Genomic DNA, 19910 nt, shown 5'->3' with positions numbered 1-19910 from the left:
TCTAAACAAGCCCAGTTCCCTCAACCTTTTTGCATAGGAGAGGTGCTCCAGCCCTCTGATCCTCTTAGTGACCCTCCTCTGGACCTGTTCCAAGAGCTCCACAACCTTCTTGTGCTGGGGGCCCCAGGCCTGCACGCAGTATTCCAGGTGGGTTCTCACAAGAGCAGAGTAGAGGGGGACAATCACCTCCTTCTCCCTGCTGGCCACCCCTTTTTTAATGCAGCCCAGGACATAGTTGGCCTTCCAGGCTGCAAGCGTGCACTGCTAGCTCATGTCCAGCTTCTCATCCATCAGGACCCCCAAGTCCTTCTCTGCAGGGCTGCTCTCGAGTTCTTCTTCACCCAGTCTATATAAATACCTGGGATTGCCCCAGCCCAAGTGCAACACCTTGCACTTGGCCTTGTTGAACCTCAAGGGCCCACTTCTCCAGCCTGTCCAGGTCCCTCTGGATGGCATCCCTTCCCTCTATTGTATCGACTGCACTACTCAGCTTGGTGTCATCTGCAGACTTGCTGAGGGTGCACTTGATTCCATCGTCTATGTCGTTTGATAAAGATGTTGAAGAGCACCGGTCCCTAGACCAACCCCTGAGGGACACCACTTGTGACTGGCCTCCACCCAGACATAGAACCATTGACCACAACACTTTGGCTGCAACCAGCCTACCAATTCTTTATCCACCTAACAGTCCATCCTTCAAATCCATACCTCTCCAATTCAGAAAGAAGAATGTGGTGAGGGACCATATCAAAGGCTTTGCTCAAGTCCAGGTAGATGATATCCATCGCCCTTCCTTTGTCCACTGACACCATCGCTCCATCATAGGAGGCCACCAGATTGGTTAGGCAAGATCTGCCTTTGGTGAAGTCATGCTGGCTGTCTGGGATCACCTCGTTGTCTTTCACGTTCCTTGACATTGCTTCCAGGAGGATCTGTCCTATGATCTTGCCAGGACTCAGAGGTGAGGCTCAGTGGTCTGTAGTTCCTCGGGTCCTCCTTTCTACCCTCTTTAAAAATGGGAGTGATGTTTCCCTTTCTCCAGTCACCATCAACTTCACCTGATTTGAAAAGTCAGTACTTTTCAAATATGATGGAAACAGGCTTGGCAACTGCATAAGCCAATTCCTTCAGGACCCTGGGATGCATGTATCAGGCCCCATAGACTTGTACTTGTTTAGTTTCATCAGGTGGTTTCGAACCTGTTCTTTGCTTACAGTGGGTGGGTCTTTGCTCCGAGAAGGGAGGGCAGAAGGTAGACCAATTTCTTCTATTCTGCGAGCAACAAGAAACATCCTTCTACTGAAACAAAAATAGCCATTATCTAACATGGTGCAGCTTCTGGACTTTTCTCACAGAGGCCACCCATGCAGCCCCATGCTACCAAACCTTTGCCACATAAACCCAGTACAGGCACATAGATGCTCACATACCCATAGTTGTGCCACTGGAGAACACCAAAACAACCAGCAGGTGGATCAGGCTGCTAGAATTGAAGTGGTTCAGGTAAATTTGGAATGGCAGTGAAAGGTACCTTAGTACCTTGGTGGGACAATGGCATCTCAAGCCATCAAGGAAGAAATGCAACATATAGATGGGCTCAGGATCGAGGGGTGGACTTGAGCATGGACACTATTGCTCAGATTATCCATGAATGTGAAACATGCACTGCAATCAAGCATGCCAAGCAGTTAAAGCCTCTCTGATAGTGTGGAAATGGTTGAAATACAAATACAGGGAGGCCTGGCAGGTTGGTTATATCACACTCCCACAAACCTGCCAAGGCAAGCACCATGTGCTTACAGTGGTGCAAGCTACCACCAGAAGGTTTGAAACATACTCAGTGCTTCATGCCACTATCGGAAACACCATCTTGGGCCTTGAAAAGAAAGATTTATGGCAAAGTGACACTCCAGAAAGAACTGAATCAGAAAACAGGACTCATTTCTGAAACAACCTCGTAGACACCTGGGACAAAGAACATGGCATTGAGTAGGTGTATAACATTCCCTGTCATGCACCAGCCTCTGGGAAGACTGATGGACTTCCAAGATATGATGGACTTCTAAAGACTGAGAGCAATGGATGATGGAATATTCAAGCACAGAGATACAGATTTAGCAAAAGCCGCTTGGTTAGTTAATACTCAATTATTTGCTAATTGATATGGTCCTCCCAATTGAAACCTGTGTGCACTGTAAAAGGGGATAAAGTTCCTGAAGAGCATGTAAAAAAAACATGCTGGGGAGGACAGTCTGGGTTATTGCTGCCTCAGGCAAAGGCAAACACATCTGTGGGATTACTTTTGCTGAAGACCTGGGAGTACTTGGTGGAAAATGCATAGGGTTTGGGAAGTCTGATGTGTATCTTGAGGGGATTTGATTTTATCAAAGAATAGCCAATGATTTTAATTGTAAGATGTTAGTTGCTATATGATGCTGTTCATTATATGATGCCATCATTGCTATGGCTGCTATATGTCATGTCAATGTTATTACAGTAAGAATCACCCAAACTAATGAAGAAAATATTTTGATGGAGCCAAGCAAAGTGAAGCAGAAATGGAATCAGAGCTGACCTCAGCATGCAACTATCCAACACCATACACCATCTCTCTTGCCCTCAGAAATGCCCCATTAAGACAGGTGGAGCCCAAAATTATAAACTAAATGAACTCAATGGACATTTTAGTGGGAAGGCTTATAGACTAAGGGTATGATATCTGTGTTTATAAGTCAAAAGACAAGAAGTGTGGTGGTGATTAATTGGAATGCATTGGAAAGTGTGGGACGTGAGCATGACGCACATGGAATAAGAGGTAGATATTGTCCTGGTTTTGGCTGGGATAGGATTAATTTTCTTCCTTGTAGCTGTTATGGTACTGTGTTTTGGACTTAGCAGAAAAATAAAGCTGATAACACACTGATATTTTAGTTGTAGAGCAATGCTTACACTAAGCCAAGGACTTTTCAGCTTCTCATCCTGGCCAGGTGGAGAGGAGCTGGGAGACTGGGGGTGCACCAGAAGCTGGGAGGGAACGGAACCAGGACAGCAGACCCAAACTGGCCAAAGTGGTATTCCATACATTATGACATCATGCTGAACAATAAAACTTGGGGAAGGTGGCCAGTGAGGAGCTCCCATTACTTGGGGATTGGCTGGGCATCAATTAGCTGGTGGCGAGTAATTGTGTTGTGCAGCACTTTTTTTGTTTACTCTTTTCTCTGTGTTTTTTTTTTCTTTTTTTTTCTTATTAAACTGTTCTTATTGCAACCCATGAGTTCTAACACTTTTACTTTTTCTTATTCTTTCCCCTGTCCCACTACTACAGGGGAGTAAGTGAATGGATGTGTGGTGCTTAGCTGCATGACAGGTTAAATCACAAGAATTGATTATATAGGAGAATGGATTGCAAAAGCAGGAGTCTTCCCCTGACCTTAACACCACATTTACCTTTGACTGTTACTATTAATTCTCCTTAAAAGGACCTACGGGGACGTTCATAGTGACATAAGACCATGAGTACGACTGTGTGTCATTCAGTTCCCTGCAATTCCAAAATTTAAAGAAAAAAACATTTTTGGACTAGCTTGCTTCACCTTCTGAAGTACAAACCAGAGTTTTTCATAACTTGATTTAATTATAAAATCCATTGTTTTTATATGGTTTTATTATCTTTCCAATCTCTCTTTAAACCTGCTGATGCTTCTGCAAGGAAACTGTTTTGCTGAAGAAAGTCCTTTTGACAGCATCCTTGATTTCCTGGTTCCTTAGGCTGTAAATTATGGGGTTGAAGAGAGGAACAACAATAGAATAGAAAGCAGACACAATTTTGTGTGAGTCATGAACTGCAAGTGTTTTGGGCCTCACATAGATGAAAATGCTTGTTGCATAGAAGACAATGACCACTATAAGGTGGGAGGCACAGGTGGAAAAGGCTTTTTGGCAACCTTGTACAGATGAAATGTGAAGAACAGTGAAGACAATATAGGCATAGGATAGCATTACTATGGAGAGAGGCATCAGGAGAATAAATAAGGCAGCCACAAAATCCATAAGAACAGCTCTTTCCATATTTGTGCAGGCTAAGTTCAAGAGAGGCGAAACATCACAGAAGAAATGGTTAATTATATTGGGTCCACAGTAAGTTAACTGAGAGATAAAAAATACTTTACATCCAGAAATTAAGAAACCAGTCAACCAGGATCCCACAGTAAGGTAGACACATACAATGTGTCTCATAATGGTGGAGTAATGGAAAGGCTTACAAATGGCGACATAGCGGTCATATGCCATGACTGCTAGGAGGAGGCACTCAGTGTTCCCCAGGCTGAGGAAGAAATACAACTGTGTCATGCATCCCATGAAGGAGATTTCCTTCGCCTCTGACACAAAGCTCAGCATTGTCTTGGGAAGTGTGACTGTCACATACCAGATTTCCAGGAAGGACAAGTTAATTAGAAAGAAATACATGGGGCAGTGGAGGTTATAGTTTGTCCAGACAGCCAGAATGATGATAACATTTTCTGCTAAAACTAAGATATATGCAATGAGAAATATTGCAAAGAAGAGAATCTTCAAGTGAGGAGCAATGGGAAATCCAAGAAGAATGAACTCTTTGACCGTGGTGTGATTGCCAACTTCCATGTCTCTCATCTACCTCTGTAAAGACAATGACATCAAAGACTTACTATTAGTGAATATAATACACTTGTCTCTCTGTATCTCTCTCTCATTTTACATTTGTTTTACATTTCTTTCACACTGCATTAGTGTTGATAGTGCTATACTTACTAGTACCGTTAATCATTAAGGTAGTCAAAGACATGCTAGTTAGAAGAAAATAACAGTAACTCAGGAAGATTATGAATTCTCTGAGCTACATAATGCCTAACTCCTATTTGACCTTCTAGAGAGAATTATCTGTTACTCTGTCTTGTCCTTTTCTAAATTTTACAGTGCACTAATCTGTGGATTTGTGAACAGAGTTGCCAGAAAATCAATCCCCATAGGTACTTGTGAAAATCACAGTTATCAACATCATTAGCAGCATCTACGTAGTCACTATGAATGCATTATTACTTTGTAAAGTGGAAATTTTCATAAAAGTCAGAACTTAAGCTGTAACTATAATGAAATTAAAATAGCTATCATAAATAAAGATTTTCTGCTCTGTAGACCACACATTCAGAAACTGTGGTCTTAATCTACAACCCACTTTGAAAATTTTATATATTGTGTCACATTTTCAAAGAATTTTGAAAAATTTGCAAGCATGTTCCCATTTTGTATAATATATTCCAGTTCTTGTATAGAAAGTGTACAAACCTGAATAACTACTGAGTTTTGGGGTCCTCTTTCCCCAAGGACAAGATTCAGTTGGATATATATAGCTATGTAATACCACTTAAGAAACTTCAAGATATCTGAGATTTCCAAATGTGTGTATCAGCTGAGATGCAATGTGGTACTGTAATTATCAATTAATTTGAGCTAGACATAACACAGAACCTAAAGAGGACCTCTGACCTGGTGAAATGGCACCTGGGAGCTGAGCAGAACATTTCTGAGCATCTCAATGGTGGACAATTTATTCAAATCTATTTTGTTAAGTTAAATTGGTATCTTGACTTTCTTGTCTTTACTGATGTAAGTCTGTTAACTAACATAGAACCATAGAATATCCTCAGTTGGAAGGGACCCAATAGGGTCATCTAGTCCAACTCATGACTCCACACAGAGCAACCTAAGAGTTAAACCATATGCCTAAGAGTATTGTCCAAACACTTCTTGAACACTGACATGCTCCTACAATAGAAGTTTTGACACATACAGACTAAGTTATCTAAATAGTTACTTAGTATATTATTCAAGATAGCCTAAGCTACCCAATATACACCCCATGAGTTGTTACATGCCCATCATTAATTGGAGGTTATCATCTAGCATATGTCAAGGGGTATTAGACAGCTACACTTTGACAATTGAATTTTAACTCCTATCTCACATGAGGACGCCTACATGTAGACCCCAAAATTAAGAACTCTTATGCTGAGAGCTGAATAACATCACTGCTGTCTGATTATTGGGGAGAAAAAGAAACAAGAAAAGTGAAATTCAGAAAACATATGTATCTGAATGAAAAACATTGAGTTTTTTTCTTGTTTTTCTTTATTAAGAGAGCCAATGTTTGCTTTCACAAACTTAGATGTCTAAATTCTAAAGGCTTCAAAGCACATATTTTTGTTATTAAAAGCAAATCATATAGATTATACCTTGAAGAATTTCTTGAAAAAGTTCTCAGAACTCTTGTGATCTATTACATTAACATTCATAACGTGTTTAGATCTTAAGTGCCTAAATATAGAGGTCGTCATAGTGTCTTTTTGTAACAGCAGTCCTTTTTCTCAAAGTTATTTGAATGGATCAAGGGAAGGGAAGGGAAGAGGAGGGAAGGGAAGGGAAGGGAAGGGAAGGGAAGGGAAGGGAAGGGAAGGGAAGGGAAGGGAAGGGAAGGGAAGGGAAGGGAAGGGAAGGGAAGGGAAGGGAAGGGAAGGGAAGGGAAGGGAAGGGAAGGGAAGGGAAGGGAAGGGAAGGGAAGATGGACAAAAGGTATCTTCAGTGGAAAGATATCACGTGTGTGTTATTTTTTTTCTTTGCATGAAAACTCACGTGTTCTATGAGAAATAAGATTTATTTTGTGGCTTCTCACTAAAAATATTTAGTTAAATATGTATGCATTTTGTCATATTTTTTACCAGCTTCCTTAACCAATATAATACATGAGAGACACAAAGTGTTATTTTTGTTTACAGTAAGAAATATTTAAATAGCAAATACTACAATTTCACTTACAAATTTGAATCCTTCTACCAACGTTGAATGTGTTGCTTGATGTTCAAAAAGAAGCTGAGAAGTTCAGAGAGAATGTGCTCTGATATCCATTTATGATTTCTTCACTTTCCTGAAGACTTTATTTGTGCATTTGGTTTGTTCTTCCAAAGGGACCAATCAAAGAAACAAATAATTTCTTCTCTTCCCCAGCCTGGCAGTAGTATTTGTCATTGAACTTAAAGACATATATCTGTTGTAGTTTAAACCAGCAGGCAGCTAGACAACATACAGCCTTTTGCTCACTCCCCCTACTCTGCAGTGGGATGGGGGGGAATAATGGAAAGAAAAGTGCAAGAAGTCATGGGTTGAGATAAGGACAGTTTTATGTTAAAGGAAAAAATAAAGCAACTAAAAGAATAGCAAAACAAGTGATGCAGAACACAATTGCTCACCATCACACAAACGATGTCCAGCCAGTCCCCAGACAAAGGCATCCCCCTTGCCAATTCACCCCTCAATTTTATCGCTGAGTATGACATCATATGGTATGGAATATCCCTTTGGCCAGTTTGGGTGAGCTGTCCTGGTTGTGTCCCCTCCCAGCTTCTTGTGCACCCCCAGTCTTCTTGCTGGCATGGCAGCATAAGAAGTAGAAACATCCTTGACTTTGTGTAAGCACTGCTCTGCAACAACTAAAAACATTGGTGCTTTATCACCACTAATTTCATCAAAAAAATCCAAAACACAGCATTGTGTGAGCTTCTACATGAAAATTAACTCTCTCCCAGGCAAAACCATGACAGACAACGATGAAGATTAAAGTGAAAATTAGCTAGTCTTCTTAAAAAAAAAGTTTTTAGTTTCATCGTGATTTTTTTTCTATTGTGTGGAGTGGACTGAAATGGAGCAGGGTTATGCAAATGACATCAGAATTACCTCCTCTGAAACAAATAATGATAAACATAGAACCCAGAACAGAGTCTGACATTGTTTATTACTTTTAGATTAATTTCACTTGATTATAAGAAAGAATTATGGAAGCAATTTGAGAATTCTGGTCTTACTGGGGATACTTGAATACCAATTGCATTATATAAGGCAAGGTCAAATAAAATGGAATTTATTTCACATGGAATGTGAAACTACCAGGTAGGAAGCATAGGTTGAGATAGTTTTCCACTGCCCCTGAGATTTTGGGATACACATAGTTGTTGCTATGCAGAAGTAAGAGGCCACTACCACAAGCAATGGTAGGAGAATTATAACCAATGCCAGGATGAAATCCACTGTCACTGCAATTGACATATCAGACACGGACACAGACACAGATTTCTAGGTTGGAAGAGACCTCAAGATCATCGAGTCCAACCTCCGACCTAACACTAAGTACTCCACTAAACCATATCACTAAGCTCTACATCTAAACGTCTTTTAAAGACCTCCAGGGATGGCGACTCCACCACCTCCCTGGGCAGCCCGTTCCAATGCTTAATAACCCTTTCGGTAAAGAAGTACTTCCTAACATCCAACCTAAAACTCCCCTGTCGCAACTTTCGCCCATTCCCCCTCGTCCTGTCACCAGGCACGTGGGAGAACAGACCAACCCCCACCTCACTACAGCTTCCTTTAAGGTAACTGTAGAGAGCGATAAGGTCGCCCCTGAGCCTCCTCTTCTCCAGGCTGAACAAGCCCAGCTCCCTCAGCCGCTCCTCGTAAGACTTGTTCTCCAGACCCCTCACCAGCTTGGTCGCCCTTCTCTGGACTCGCTCGAGCACGTCCATGTCCTTCCTGTAGCGAGGGGCCCAAAACTGAACACAGTACTCAAGGTGCAGCCTCACCAGAGCCGAGTACAGGGGGACAATCACCTCCCTAGACCTGCTGGCCACACTGCTTCTTATACAGGCCAGGATGCTGTTGGCCTTCTTGGCCACCTGAGCACACTGCTGGCTCATATTCAGCCGACTATCAACCAATACTCCCAGGTCCTTCTCGGCCAGGCAGCTTTCCAACCACTCATCTCCCAGCCTGTAGCTCTGCTTGGGGTTGTTGCGCCCCAGGTGCAGGACCCGGCACTTGGCCTTGTTGAACTTCATACAGTTGACCTCAGCCCATCGCTCCAGCCTATCCAGATCCTCCTGCAGAGCCTTCCTGCCCTCAAGCAGATCGACACACGCACTTAGCTTGGTGTCATCTGCAAACTTACTGAGGGTGCACTGGACGCCCTCATCCAGATCATCGATAAAGATATTAAAGAGGACCGGCCCCAGTACCGAGCCCTGGGGGACACCACTTGTGACCAGCCTCCAACCAGATTTGACTCCATTCACCACAACTCTCTGGGCCCGGCTATCCAGCCAGTTTCTAACCCAGCGAAGCGTACGCCAGTCCAAGCCCCGAGCAGCCAGTTTCTTGAGGAGAATGTTGTGGGGAACGGTGTCAAAAGCCTTACTGAGGTCAAGGTAAACCACATCCACAGCCCTTCCCTCATCCACCAAGCGCGTCACTTTGTCATAGAAGGAGATCAGGTTCGTCAAGCAGGACCTGCCTTTCATAAACCCATGCTGACTGGGCCTGATCGCCTGCGCGCCCTGCAAGTGCCGCGTGATGACCCTCAAGATAATCTGCTCCATGAGCTTTCCTGGCACTGAGGTCAATCTGACAGGCCTATAGTTACCCGGGTCTGCCCTCCGGCCCTTCTTATAGATGGGCGTCACATTGGCTAGCCGCCAGTCAACTGGGACCTCCCCCGATAGCCAGGACTGCCGATAAATGATGGAAAGCGGCTCGGCCAGCTCCTCCGCCAGTTCTTTCAGTACCCTCGGGTGCATCCCATCCGGCCCCATCGACTTGCGCACATCCAAGCTCCTTAGCAGGTCGCCAACCATTTCCTCATGAATAGCAAAGGCCACATCCTGCTCCCCATCCCCTTCCGCCAGCTCAGGGCACTGGGTATCCAGAGAACAACCGGTATTGCCGCTAAAGACTGAGGCAAAGGCGGCATTAAGCACCTCAGCCTTTTCTTCATCCTTAGTAACTAGGTTTCCCCTCGCATCCAGTAAAGGATGGAGATTCTCCTTAGTCCTCCGTTTCGCATTGATATATTTGTAAAAGGATTTTTTGTTGTCTTTAACGGCAGTAGCCAGGTTGAGCTCCAGATGAGCTTTGGCCTTTCTAATTTTCTCCCTGCACAGCCTCGCTACATCCTTGTAGTCCTCCTCAGCGGCCCGCCCTTTTTTCCAAAGATTATAAACCCTCTTTTTTCTGCTAAGCACAAGCCGCAACTCTCTGTTGAGCCAGGCCGGTCTTCTTCCACGTCGGCTCGTCTTTGGGCACGTGGGGACGGACCGCTCCTGTGCCGTTAAGATTTCCTTCTTGAGGAGCGCCCAGCCTTCCTGGACTCCTCTGCCCTTCAGAACCACCTCCCAAGGGACTCGGCCAACCAGCGTCCTGAGCAGCTCAAAGTCAGCCCTCCGGAAGTCCAAGACAGCAGTTTTACTGGTCCCCTTCCTGGCCTCGCCAAGAATAGAGAACTCTACCATTTCGTGGTCACTCTGTCCAAGACAGTTTCCGACCACCACATCTCCCACCAGTCCTTCTCTGTTTGTGAAGAGAAGGTCTAGCGGGGCACCACCCCTGGTGGGTTCACTGACCAGCTGCGTCAGGAAGCTATCTCCCACGCTCTCCAGAAACCTCCTAGACTGCTTTCTCCGTGCCGTGTTGTGTTTCCAGGATATATCCGGGAAGTTGAAGTCCCCCACGAGGACAAGCGCCGACGATTTTGCAACTTCTGTCAGTTGCCTATAAAACTCCTCATCCGTCTCCTCATCCTGGTTCGGCGGTCTATAACAGACCCCGACCAGGACGCTAGCCTTGCCGGTCTTCCCGCGGATCCTAACCCACAGGGATTCAACCTTATCATTCCCAGCCTGGAGTTCCACAACATCAAAAGATTCTCTAATGTAGAGAGCCACGCCACCACCCCCTCTGTGCTGCCTGTCCCTCCTGAAGAGCCGATAGCCAGGCATTGCAGCACTCCAGTCGTGGGAGCGGTCCCACCACGTCTCCGTGATGGCAACCAAGTCGTAGCCTTCCTGCTGCACAATGGCTTCCAGCTCCTCCTGTTTGTTACCCATGCTGCGTGCATTAGTGTAGATGCACTTCAGCTGGGCCATCGCCTTCTTCCCCAGCCTAGCCATTGTTTCCCCCGGCACGGCTCCAACAAGCCTTGTTTGAGCCCCGTCCCCCTTCTCGCCTAGTTTAAAGCTCTCTCTATGAGCCCCGCCAGCTCCTGGCCTAGGATCCGTTTTCCCCTTGGAGATAGGGACCCGTCTGAGGCCATCAGGCCGGGTGCCGAGTAAAGCTCCCCATGGTGAAAAAAACCAAAATTTCTGTGCCGGCACCAGTCTCTGAGCCACCTATTAACCACGTGAGCTTTCCATGTCCTCTCCGTGCCTCTCCCTTCCCCCGTAGGGATAGACGAAAACACCACCTGCACTCCCGCTCCCTCCACCAATCGTCCCAGCCCCCTATAGTCCTGTTTGATAGCCTTGAGGCTTCTCTTTTCAAGATCATCACTGCCAGCCTGGACTATCAAAAGAGGGTAGTAGTCAGAGGGGCGAACCAGGTTTGGAAGCTTCCTGGTAACGTCTCTGACCCTGGCCCCAGGGAGGCAGCAGACTTCCCTATGCGTGGGGTCAGGCCGACAAATAGGGCCCTCCGTTCCCCTGAGTAGGGAGTCGCCCACAACAATCACCCTTCTTTCTTTCTTGGTGGAGGCAGTCCTGAGGCATGGAGTCAACTTCCTCACCTCAGGCATCCTCCTGGGCAGGCTTCCTACATCGTCCTCACCCACCGGTCTCTCAAGCTCCAGGGCCTCAAACCTATTGTTCAAGGGCACCTGGGAAGGCAGCGCCGGAAGGGGAGGGCATCTCCTGCGAGGTCGAGAGGGGACCCGTCTCCATTCCTCCTCAACTCGCGGGTCCCCTCCCTCTGCCCGATGGCAACAGGGCAGGGGGTCCACCCCCCTTTGGGGCGTCTCACCCCGGTCCCTCTCCCTCCGGTCCTGCAGGGAGTCACTCCACCAGTCTATCTCCCGCTCGCACTCCCTGATATCCCTCAACCTCTGCACCTCCTCCTTGAGTTCCGCCACCATGCGGACCAGGTCGTCCACCTGCTCGCACCTCACGCAAGCAGTCCCTCTGCCTCCCGCCGATGGCAGCAAGAGGCTCAGACACTCCCCGCACCCGGAGACCTGAACTGCCGCATGTTTGGACGGGCAGTCGGTCTGGGTGTGTACTGACTTCCTAGAGAAAGCACCGTGCCTGGTGGAGACCATTGCAGCCCAGCTGACGGGAGAGTGCCGTTAGAGGAGGTGTCCCTATGAGCGGGTGTGAGCGCACCGCCCTGCCTGCCCGCCCTGCCTGCGCTAACTGCCGCGTCACTCCCTGTTTGCCGGCCCTGTTCGCCGCGCTCCTGGTCGCTCGCGCTCCCTAAGGGCTGCCTTTGAACGGCCGGGGGGAGGAGCTGTCGCTGACGCTGCTGGCTCCGCCTACGCCTCGTCAGCCTCCCTCACGGGGGCTGCCGGTGCCTGGCGGCTCCCTCACGTAGGCTCGATGCCCGAAAAATAGCCCTGCCTGTCCCGATCCCGCGCTCCGCTGCAGCACGCGTCTGCCCCGGAGCCGGTCGCCTCAGCAAGTGGTGGCGAAGTGGTGGCGAATCCCTGCAGGCAAAGGTTGAGCAGATGTGAGAAGTCACAGAAAAAATGGTTGATGACATGAGATGAAGACTACCTTGAGCGTGCAACTGGTAAAACTACCCACCCTAGACCCAGCTGCGAAGAAGAAGCAAAGAAGCAAATGTCATTGGCCATGATGGGTGGATAGAGAAATGGGCCGCAAACAGCCACAAAGTGATTGTAAGCCATGACAGCTAGAAGCAAACACTTGGTACGGGCCATTGCTATGAAAAATAGACCTGAGCCATGCGTCCCACAAAAGAAATGATCTTGCAACCTGTCAATAAGCTGTAAAACATTTTAGGCACGGTAACTGTAATATACCACATCTCCAGAAAGGCGAGATTGTTCATGAAGAAATATACAGGGGTATAGAGGGAGTAGTTAATACAGATTGACCATAATCTGTTGTAGTGTCAGTATATAGAAAGCAATGAAGGCAATTGCAAGTAGGACCTGAAGTTCTCTGAGAACAACGGATATTCCCTGAAGGACAAATTCTTGAGTGCTTGCCTTTTCTTTTTTCATCTCTGTTGTTAACCAAAGGAAAGAAAAAAACAGTATATTATTATCTATTATAAAAATATATTATAAAATTATATTACAAAATTATATTGTATTGTATTATGTTATGTTATATTGTATTATATTATATTAATCACAGAATCAAAGAATCACAGAATCATTTAAGTTGGAAGAGACCTCCAAGATCACCTAGTCCAACCTCTGACCTAACACTAACAAGTCCTCCACTAAACCATATCACTAAGCTCTACATCTAAACATCTTTTAAAGACCTCCAGGGATGGTGACTCAACCACTTCCCTGAGCAGCCTATTCCAATGCCTAACAACCCTTTCAGTAAAGAAATTTTTCCTAATATACAACCTAAATCTACCCTGGCGCAACTTGAGCCCATTCCTCCTTGTCCTGTCGCCAGGCACGTGGGAGAATAGACCAATCCCCACCTCGCTACAGCCTCCTTTAAGGTACCTGTAGAGAGCACTAAGGTCGCCCCTGAGCCTCCTCTTCTCCAGTCTAAACAACCCCAGCTCCCTCAGCCCCTCCTTGTGAGACTTGTTCTCCAGACCCCTCACCAGCTTCGTTGCCCTTCTCTGGACACACTCCAGCACCTTGATGTCCTTCTTGTAGTGAGGGGCCCAAAACTGAACACAGTACTCGAGGTGCGGCCTCACCAGAGCCGAGTACAGGGGGAAAATCATTTCCCTAGTCCTGCTGGCCACACTATTTCTGATACAAGCCAGGATGCTGTTGGCCTTCTTGGCCACCTTAGCATACTGCTGGCTCATATTCAGCCAACTATCAACCAATACTCCCAGGTCCTTCTCTGCCAGGCAGCTTTCCAGCCACTCATCTCCCAGCCTGTAGCGCTGCTTTGGGGTTGTTGTGCCCCAAGTGCAGGACCTGGCACTTGGCCGTGTTGAACTTCATACAGTTGGCCTCAGACCATCAGTCCAGCCTATCCAGATCTTCCTGCAGAGCCTTCCTACCTTTGGGCAGATCAACACGTGCATCTAACTTGGTGTCATCTGCAAACTTACTGAGGGTGATCCTCTCATCCATATCATTGATAAATATATTGAAGAGAACTAGCCCTAATACTGAGCCCTGGGGGACACCACTGGTGACTAGCCTCCAGCTGGATTTAAATCCATTCACCACAACTCTTTGGGCCTGGCTACCCAGCCAGTTTTTAACCCAACGAAGCGTACACCAGTCCAAGCCACAAACAGCCAGTTTCTTCAGGAGAATGCTGTGGGAAACGGTGTCAAAAGCCTTACTGAAGTCAAGGTAGACCACATCCACTGCCTTTCCCTTGTCCACTACATGTGTCACTTTGTCACAGAAAGAGATCAGGTTCGTCAAGCAGGACCTGCCTTTCATAAACCCATGCTGACTGGGCCTGATCTCCTGCTTGCCCTGCAAGTGCCGCATGATGACACTCAAGATAATCTGCTCCATGAGCTTCCCCAGCACCGAAGTCAGCGGTTAGCTGTGTACAACAGCACAACTGTTAGTTGTACACAACTGTTAGCTGTCCACAAACAGCACAATTATGTGCACGTGCCTTTTATATATGTAATGGTAAAGGGGGTTGATTGTGAGCAATGTCCCATGCACTGGCAGTATGAGCTGATCAATGTCTGCAAGCTATATCTGCACTTATAGCTTGAGCATGTACCTTGGCAGAGGTCGTATCGTCTACTTCCCTGTTGTTTTGTGACTCAGAAGAATCGTCTTTTTGGTGGGCTGAGACATACTTTACTTTTAAGAGATACTTAACGGATATTTTGCCAAATTTGTTGTCATATATTTGCCCTCATACAGGGTATTTCTGTATATGCCAATTTTCTTGGGCCCATCACAGTAACCACATTGTGAGGCTTTTGTATACAACCCAGCTGTCAGTGTATAAAGAATGTGCCTTCCCTTCAAGGATAGCCAGGGATGCTGCAATCAATTCAGCTCACTGATGAGATGCCTGTACACCTGTTTGCTGCAATATAATCCCTGAAACTGGAGCATACACAACTGCTCTCCGTTGTCTTCAACCAGTTGAAGTGTATGTTGCACTCCCATCGGTGAACCAGGCATCTTTTTTGTGCTCTCCTGTTAACTCATCATAAGGGTGTGCTTCACCCACAGGAGATTTGGGGAGATATGTGGGGTGGGAGGTGTGGGGGGTGGAGCTTCCCATAGTGTGGGCACACAGTTGAAGGACACAGTTCCTAGGAGCATGGTGTGTGGAGTAGTTACATGTGGTTTTCCCGGCTGGAATCATTGCTGTAAATAATGTTTCCAATGTGTGGCTGCCTGGTCTATCCCTGCGTGGGCCCTAAAAGAATTACCTGTAACCCATTCATGAATAGGTAAGGGTGGGTGTACAGTTACACTGTCTTGGTCTGCAATTCTTTCAGTTTATTGCACTGCCAAAACTACCTCTAAGATTTGTTTTTCTGTCAGGGTGTAATGCATGGCAGAGCTTTGGACCCAAATCCTATAGGTTCTTTCTGACTTTTCAGCCTGGTCATTTGCCATAATCTCCATGAAACTATATCATTTAGAATGTTATTTCCAATTGAAAAGTGCATCACTGCCTTGGAGTACATAACTGTATGTGCTCAGAGCATTTTTGCAGGCATCAAAGGCTTCTTGTTGTTGTTTGGTCCATTGCCAAGCAGCTTTTTTTCTAGTCAATTTTTGCAGAGGGTGCATTTATATTGCCAGATGTGGAATAAAGGTTCTCCAATACCCTAAAAGTCCCGGGAAAGTCTGCAGTTGTTTCAATGCAGTTGGTACAGGGAATTTCTGGACTGTTTGCTGTACCTTTTCTGGTATTTCTTTAGTCTGTCCATGCCAGACAATTTCTAGAAATTGCACAGTAGGGCCTTGTATTTTCTTTGGATTAATTGCCCAGCCTTGGTCTTGTAGGTGTGGTTTCAGTGATTCAATAGCTACTTCGATTTTTTGTTGTGACTCTGCCATAATCTGTAGATCATCAGTATAATGATAAATAGTGATGGTACCTGACCATACTGCTAGTCAGCTGCTATCATTTAGTGGCTAATAGAGGGACTATGTATATACCTGAGGCAGAAAATGAAATGTATAGAGCTTTTGTTGCCAGGTAAAGGCAAACTGATCCTGGCTTTCTAAAGGAACATCTATTGAAAAGAAAGCATTAGCAAGATCTATCACCACCTTCTAGGGCTGCAATTTTTTGGCTAATTTTCTCTATGAGAGTAACCATGTCTGGCACTGTAACTCTGAGTTGGAGGGAGGGGTGACTTCATTCAATCCTCTATAATCCACAGTCATTCTCCAAGTGCCACCTGATTTTTGAACACACCAACTAGGATTAGTTCTTCAACTTATTCATCAATGACCTGGACAATGGTCATCTTAAGAGTCATGCCTGAGAGTGCGCCCTCAGCAAGTTTGCTGATGTCCTATTTTCCTCGTCATCGGTGAAGAAGTTCAGTAGCGTTGGACCCACAATTGAGTGGGACTCCTGAGGTACTCCACTAGTGACTGGGTTCCAGCTGCACTTCATGTGATCACAGAGGATCACAATCTTCTGAGCCTGACAGTTCAGACAGCTGTCAGTTCAACTAAGTCTATTTATCTAGCCTCTACTTCCTAATTTTGCCTATGGGGATGTTATGAGATAAAATGTCAAAAGCCTCACTAAAGTCAACATAACAACATCCCCTCATATACCTGACCCATTAGCTGATTCATCATCCATCCCAAGGCAGAGTTTCATGCATTCCTGCAGCTCCCTGCCCCTCCTCCCCCTCCTATCACGTCCTTCCTAAAGTGCCTATATCCTTTCATAGCAGTGTTCCAGTTGTGCAATCTGTTCACCTCATGTCTCCATAATCACAGTGAGATTGTAGCTATGCAACTACACACAACTCTAGCTCGTCCTTGTTTCTTCTGCTGCATACGTTAATGTACAGACATTCACTCATGCTGCTTTCATAGAAAAGGTATGAATGCCAATATGAGTGCCCATTTCCCCATAATTCCTCCCCATAGACACTTCTTCATTCATGTGCCTATGCTTGAACTGGACTTCTTTCAAACTGACTTTGTTCATTATGATCTTCCTTTTGTTCACATCCCTCTGCATGCTTTGTCTGCCGAACCAATCCACTACTTCCTCACATTGTTTTAGGTCATCTTCTCCCACCTGCATCATTCCTAGTATAAAGCTCTCCTTACTAGGTGTTTTATACCAGAAAAAAAGTGCTGGGTCTTTATGATCCTCATGAAAAAAGCACTCAGACTCTATAACATATTCCTTTAAATGTCATTTATTGGAGCTAGCACTGTAAAGAAATAGTATAGTATAGATAATCAAGTCACTTCAGATGCTGGGAACACCTGCCATTTTTACTTTTTTTTTGTGTGTATCATTCTTAGTGACAGTGAAGACCTAATTCTGTGACTGTACCCTGGATCTCATACTAGTTCTGGTACATATGAGTTAAATGGCCCTCCTAGCAGTGGTAAGAATGTAATTGCCTCAAGCCCTGTGTTTTGCAGCAGGAGTTGCTGGCTTATTATGAAACCGGTAAGAAAGGAGCTCAGATTTTGTAAAGTATTGCTCAAAATGTAATTTTTAGGTGCTACCAGTATAAAGAAAAAGAAAAGGGTACTAATAATCATAGAATGGCTTGGGTTGGAAGGGACCATAAAGGTCATCTAGTTCCAACCCACCTGCCATGGGCAGGGATGCCACCCACTAGATCAGGTTGGCCAAGGCCCCATCCAACCTGGTCTTGAATACTTCCATGGATGGGGCATCCACAACTTCTCTGGGAAATCTGTTCCAGTGCCTCACCACCCTTACAGTGAAGCATTTCTTCCTAATAATCTTACATCCTTTTTTCAGGTGCTGGAAATCCTGAATTGTATAGCATCAAACAGACCTCCAATCAGGTTACAGCATGCTGCGCATACCCCTTGTGCCGAAATATGATATCTTTTGGCCAGTTGAACCAGTATAGTATTTTCTTGAATAGAATTGTTTTCTTCTACCGTTTCAACCATCAAACGGAATGGATGTTCACATGAGAATTTCTTGCTGCACTTTTAGATAAAGGCAAGGATATGAGTGGCATGGTCACAGGTACTGCAGGCTCTACTGTTAAAAATCAAATGGCAAAGTTTTTCCTGTTGCCAATGGATGCACACATCACAATACAGGCCTGAAGACTGAGCTGTATGTGCAGCATGGCACAAACTTGTGCCAGCTCAGGTTAAAAATTACATGGATTACTAACTCCTCAATGTACAATTGTCTTCCAGTCAGGTTTACTATATGCCAAACATGAGGTCATGTGAAGGTATGGCTAACACAAATAGTATACATACAGCAAGGGTGACATTTGCTGTATACAGCAAGATTGTGATAATATAAGAAAGTCAGACAATTTCTTTGACATGTACTTAGCTCTCTGTAACTCTGTCCATAGGGATTTGGCTAACTGATTTTCATTGATATCCAACCTTCCTACATGGTTTTGAAAACAATAAATCTTATTATTAGGTTTTCTAAAAGAAAATTATCTGTTACCAAGAGCGTGGTAGGAATCATTACATTATTATTGTAGCACAATAATTTACAGCCAGGTGAGTTTATTCATGGAAGCATCCTCACAAATAGGAAGGAGACATTTCCACATAGAAACAATGATACAAATTCTTCCTTACCAGACTTCAGTGCAACAAGTCGTTGATGACTGAGGCAACAATGAAGAAGTAAGTTGTAGTGGTCCTACTCAAATGCATTTCAAGAAGGAAGCTTCTCAGTAGTGTCCTTGCTCATCAGTATCCTTATCCTAGGCACTTAGCAATGTGCAGAGCAGCTTGTGACTATGATCTTTCTCAGAACCTCTTTCACTTCCTTGTTCCTGAGACAATAGATTAGAGGGTTTAGTGCTGGAGTGAATACAGCGTAAAAGATGGACACTAGCTTGTTGAGGCTGAATGGATGGATCCTTCTGGGCCTGGCATACATGAAGAGAGTGGCTGAAAAGAAGATGATGACAACAGTGAAATGGGATGTGCAAGTGGAAAAGGCTTTTCTCCTTCCCTGGGTTGAAGGCATACTCAAAATGGTTGACAAGATACAGCAGTAGGAGAAAATAATGGTCAGGAGAGGTACCAGAAGGATCACCAAAGCCAGTGCAAAGTCCACTGTTTCTGCAAGGGACATGTCAGTGCACGAAAGGTTCAAGACTGGAGAAATGTCACAAAAGAAGTGGTTTATGACTTGTGGGCCACAGAATGTGAGGTGTGAAATAAAAGATACCTTGACCAAGGAAATAGAAAAGCCTCCTGTCCATGAGAGAATTGACAGCTGAAAGCACAACTTGTGGGTCATGATGGCTGGGTAGCGCAGAGGATGACAGACAGCCAAGTAGCGGTCATAGGCCATTACAGCCAGGAGGACGCATTCAGTGCACATGAGGGAGATAAAGAAGTATAACTGGGTCATGCAGCTGGAGAATGAGATGGTCTTGTTCTGTGACCAGAACCCAAACAAAAGCTTGGGCAACGTTACTGAGACATACCAAATCTCCAGGAAGGACAAGTTCCCCAAGAAATAATACATGGGCTTCTGTAGATGATGGTTCCTTTTCACCACAAAGATGATGATTGCATTCTCAGTGATTGTCACCATATAGGTGACAAGAAAGACCAGATAAAGTAAGGTCTGGACCTGCACCCCATAGGAAAATCCCAGAAGAATGAACTCATTGATAGCGGTTTGGTTCTTCATACCATATTGGGTGCACACAGCTATCCCTGC

At 45.3% G+C, this 19910-nt stretch overlaps 2 protein-coding genes and 1 pseudogene across 2 annotated transcripts; all 3 read right to left on the bottom strand.

The window, feature by feature from the left end:
• Window positions 1-214: 214 nt before the first annotated feature.
• On the bottom strand, window positions 215-4653 carry LOC118258923 (olfactory receptor 6-like). Its single transcript, XM_035568027.1, has 2 exons — window positions 3726-4653; window positions 215-261 (listed from the first exon to the last, which is right to left on the bottom strand). Exons 1-2 carry the CDS (start codon window positions 4651-4653, stop codon window positions 215-217), a joined length of 975 nt encoding a protein of 324 aa, XP_035423920.1.
• A 3303-nt stretch (window positions 4654-7956) lies between these two features.
• LOC118258924 (olfactory receptor 6P1-like) lies at window positions 7957-15942 on the bottom strand (annotated as a pseudogene).
• A 3002-nt stretch (window positions 15943-18944) lies between these two features.
• Window positions 18945-19880, bottom strand: LOC118258925 (olfactory receptor 6B1-like). Its single transcript, XM_035568028.1, has one exon. The coding sequence runs from the start codon at window positions 19878-19880 to the stop codon at window positions 18945-18947; it is 936 nt and encodes a 311-aa protein (XP_035423921.1).
• Window positions 19881-19910: the final 30 nt, after the last annotated feature.

This window comes from Cygnus atratus, chromosome 25 (assembly GCF_013377495.2).
Source record: "Cygnus atratus isolate AKBS03 ecotype Queensland, Australia chromosome 25, CAtr_DNAZoo_HiC_assembly, whole genome shotgun sequence".
NCBI lineage: Eukaryota > Metazoa > Chordata > Aves > Anseriformes > Anatidae > Cygnus > Cygnus atratus.
The sequence above is the reverse complement of the archived record's forward strand: the minus strand, read 5'-3'. Positions and strand labels throughout refer to the sequence as shown.

Excerpts from the sequence above, each read along its gene's own strand:
- LOC118258923 (XM_035568027.1), bottom strand. The coding sequence starts at position 4,653 with ATGAGAGACATGGAAGTTGGCAATCACACCACGGTCAAAGAGTTCATT. Across the intron at positions 262-3,725 it reads TGTCAAAAGGACTTTCTTCA|TGCACGCTTGCAGCCTGGAA; the intron begins GCAAAACAGTTT and ends ATGAGCTAGCAG.
- LOC118258925 (XM_035568028.1), bottom strand. The coding sequence starts at position 19,880 with ATGAAGAACCAAACCGCTATCAATGAGTTCATTCTTCTGGGATTTTCC.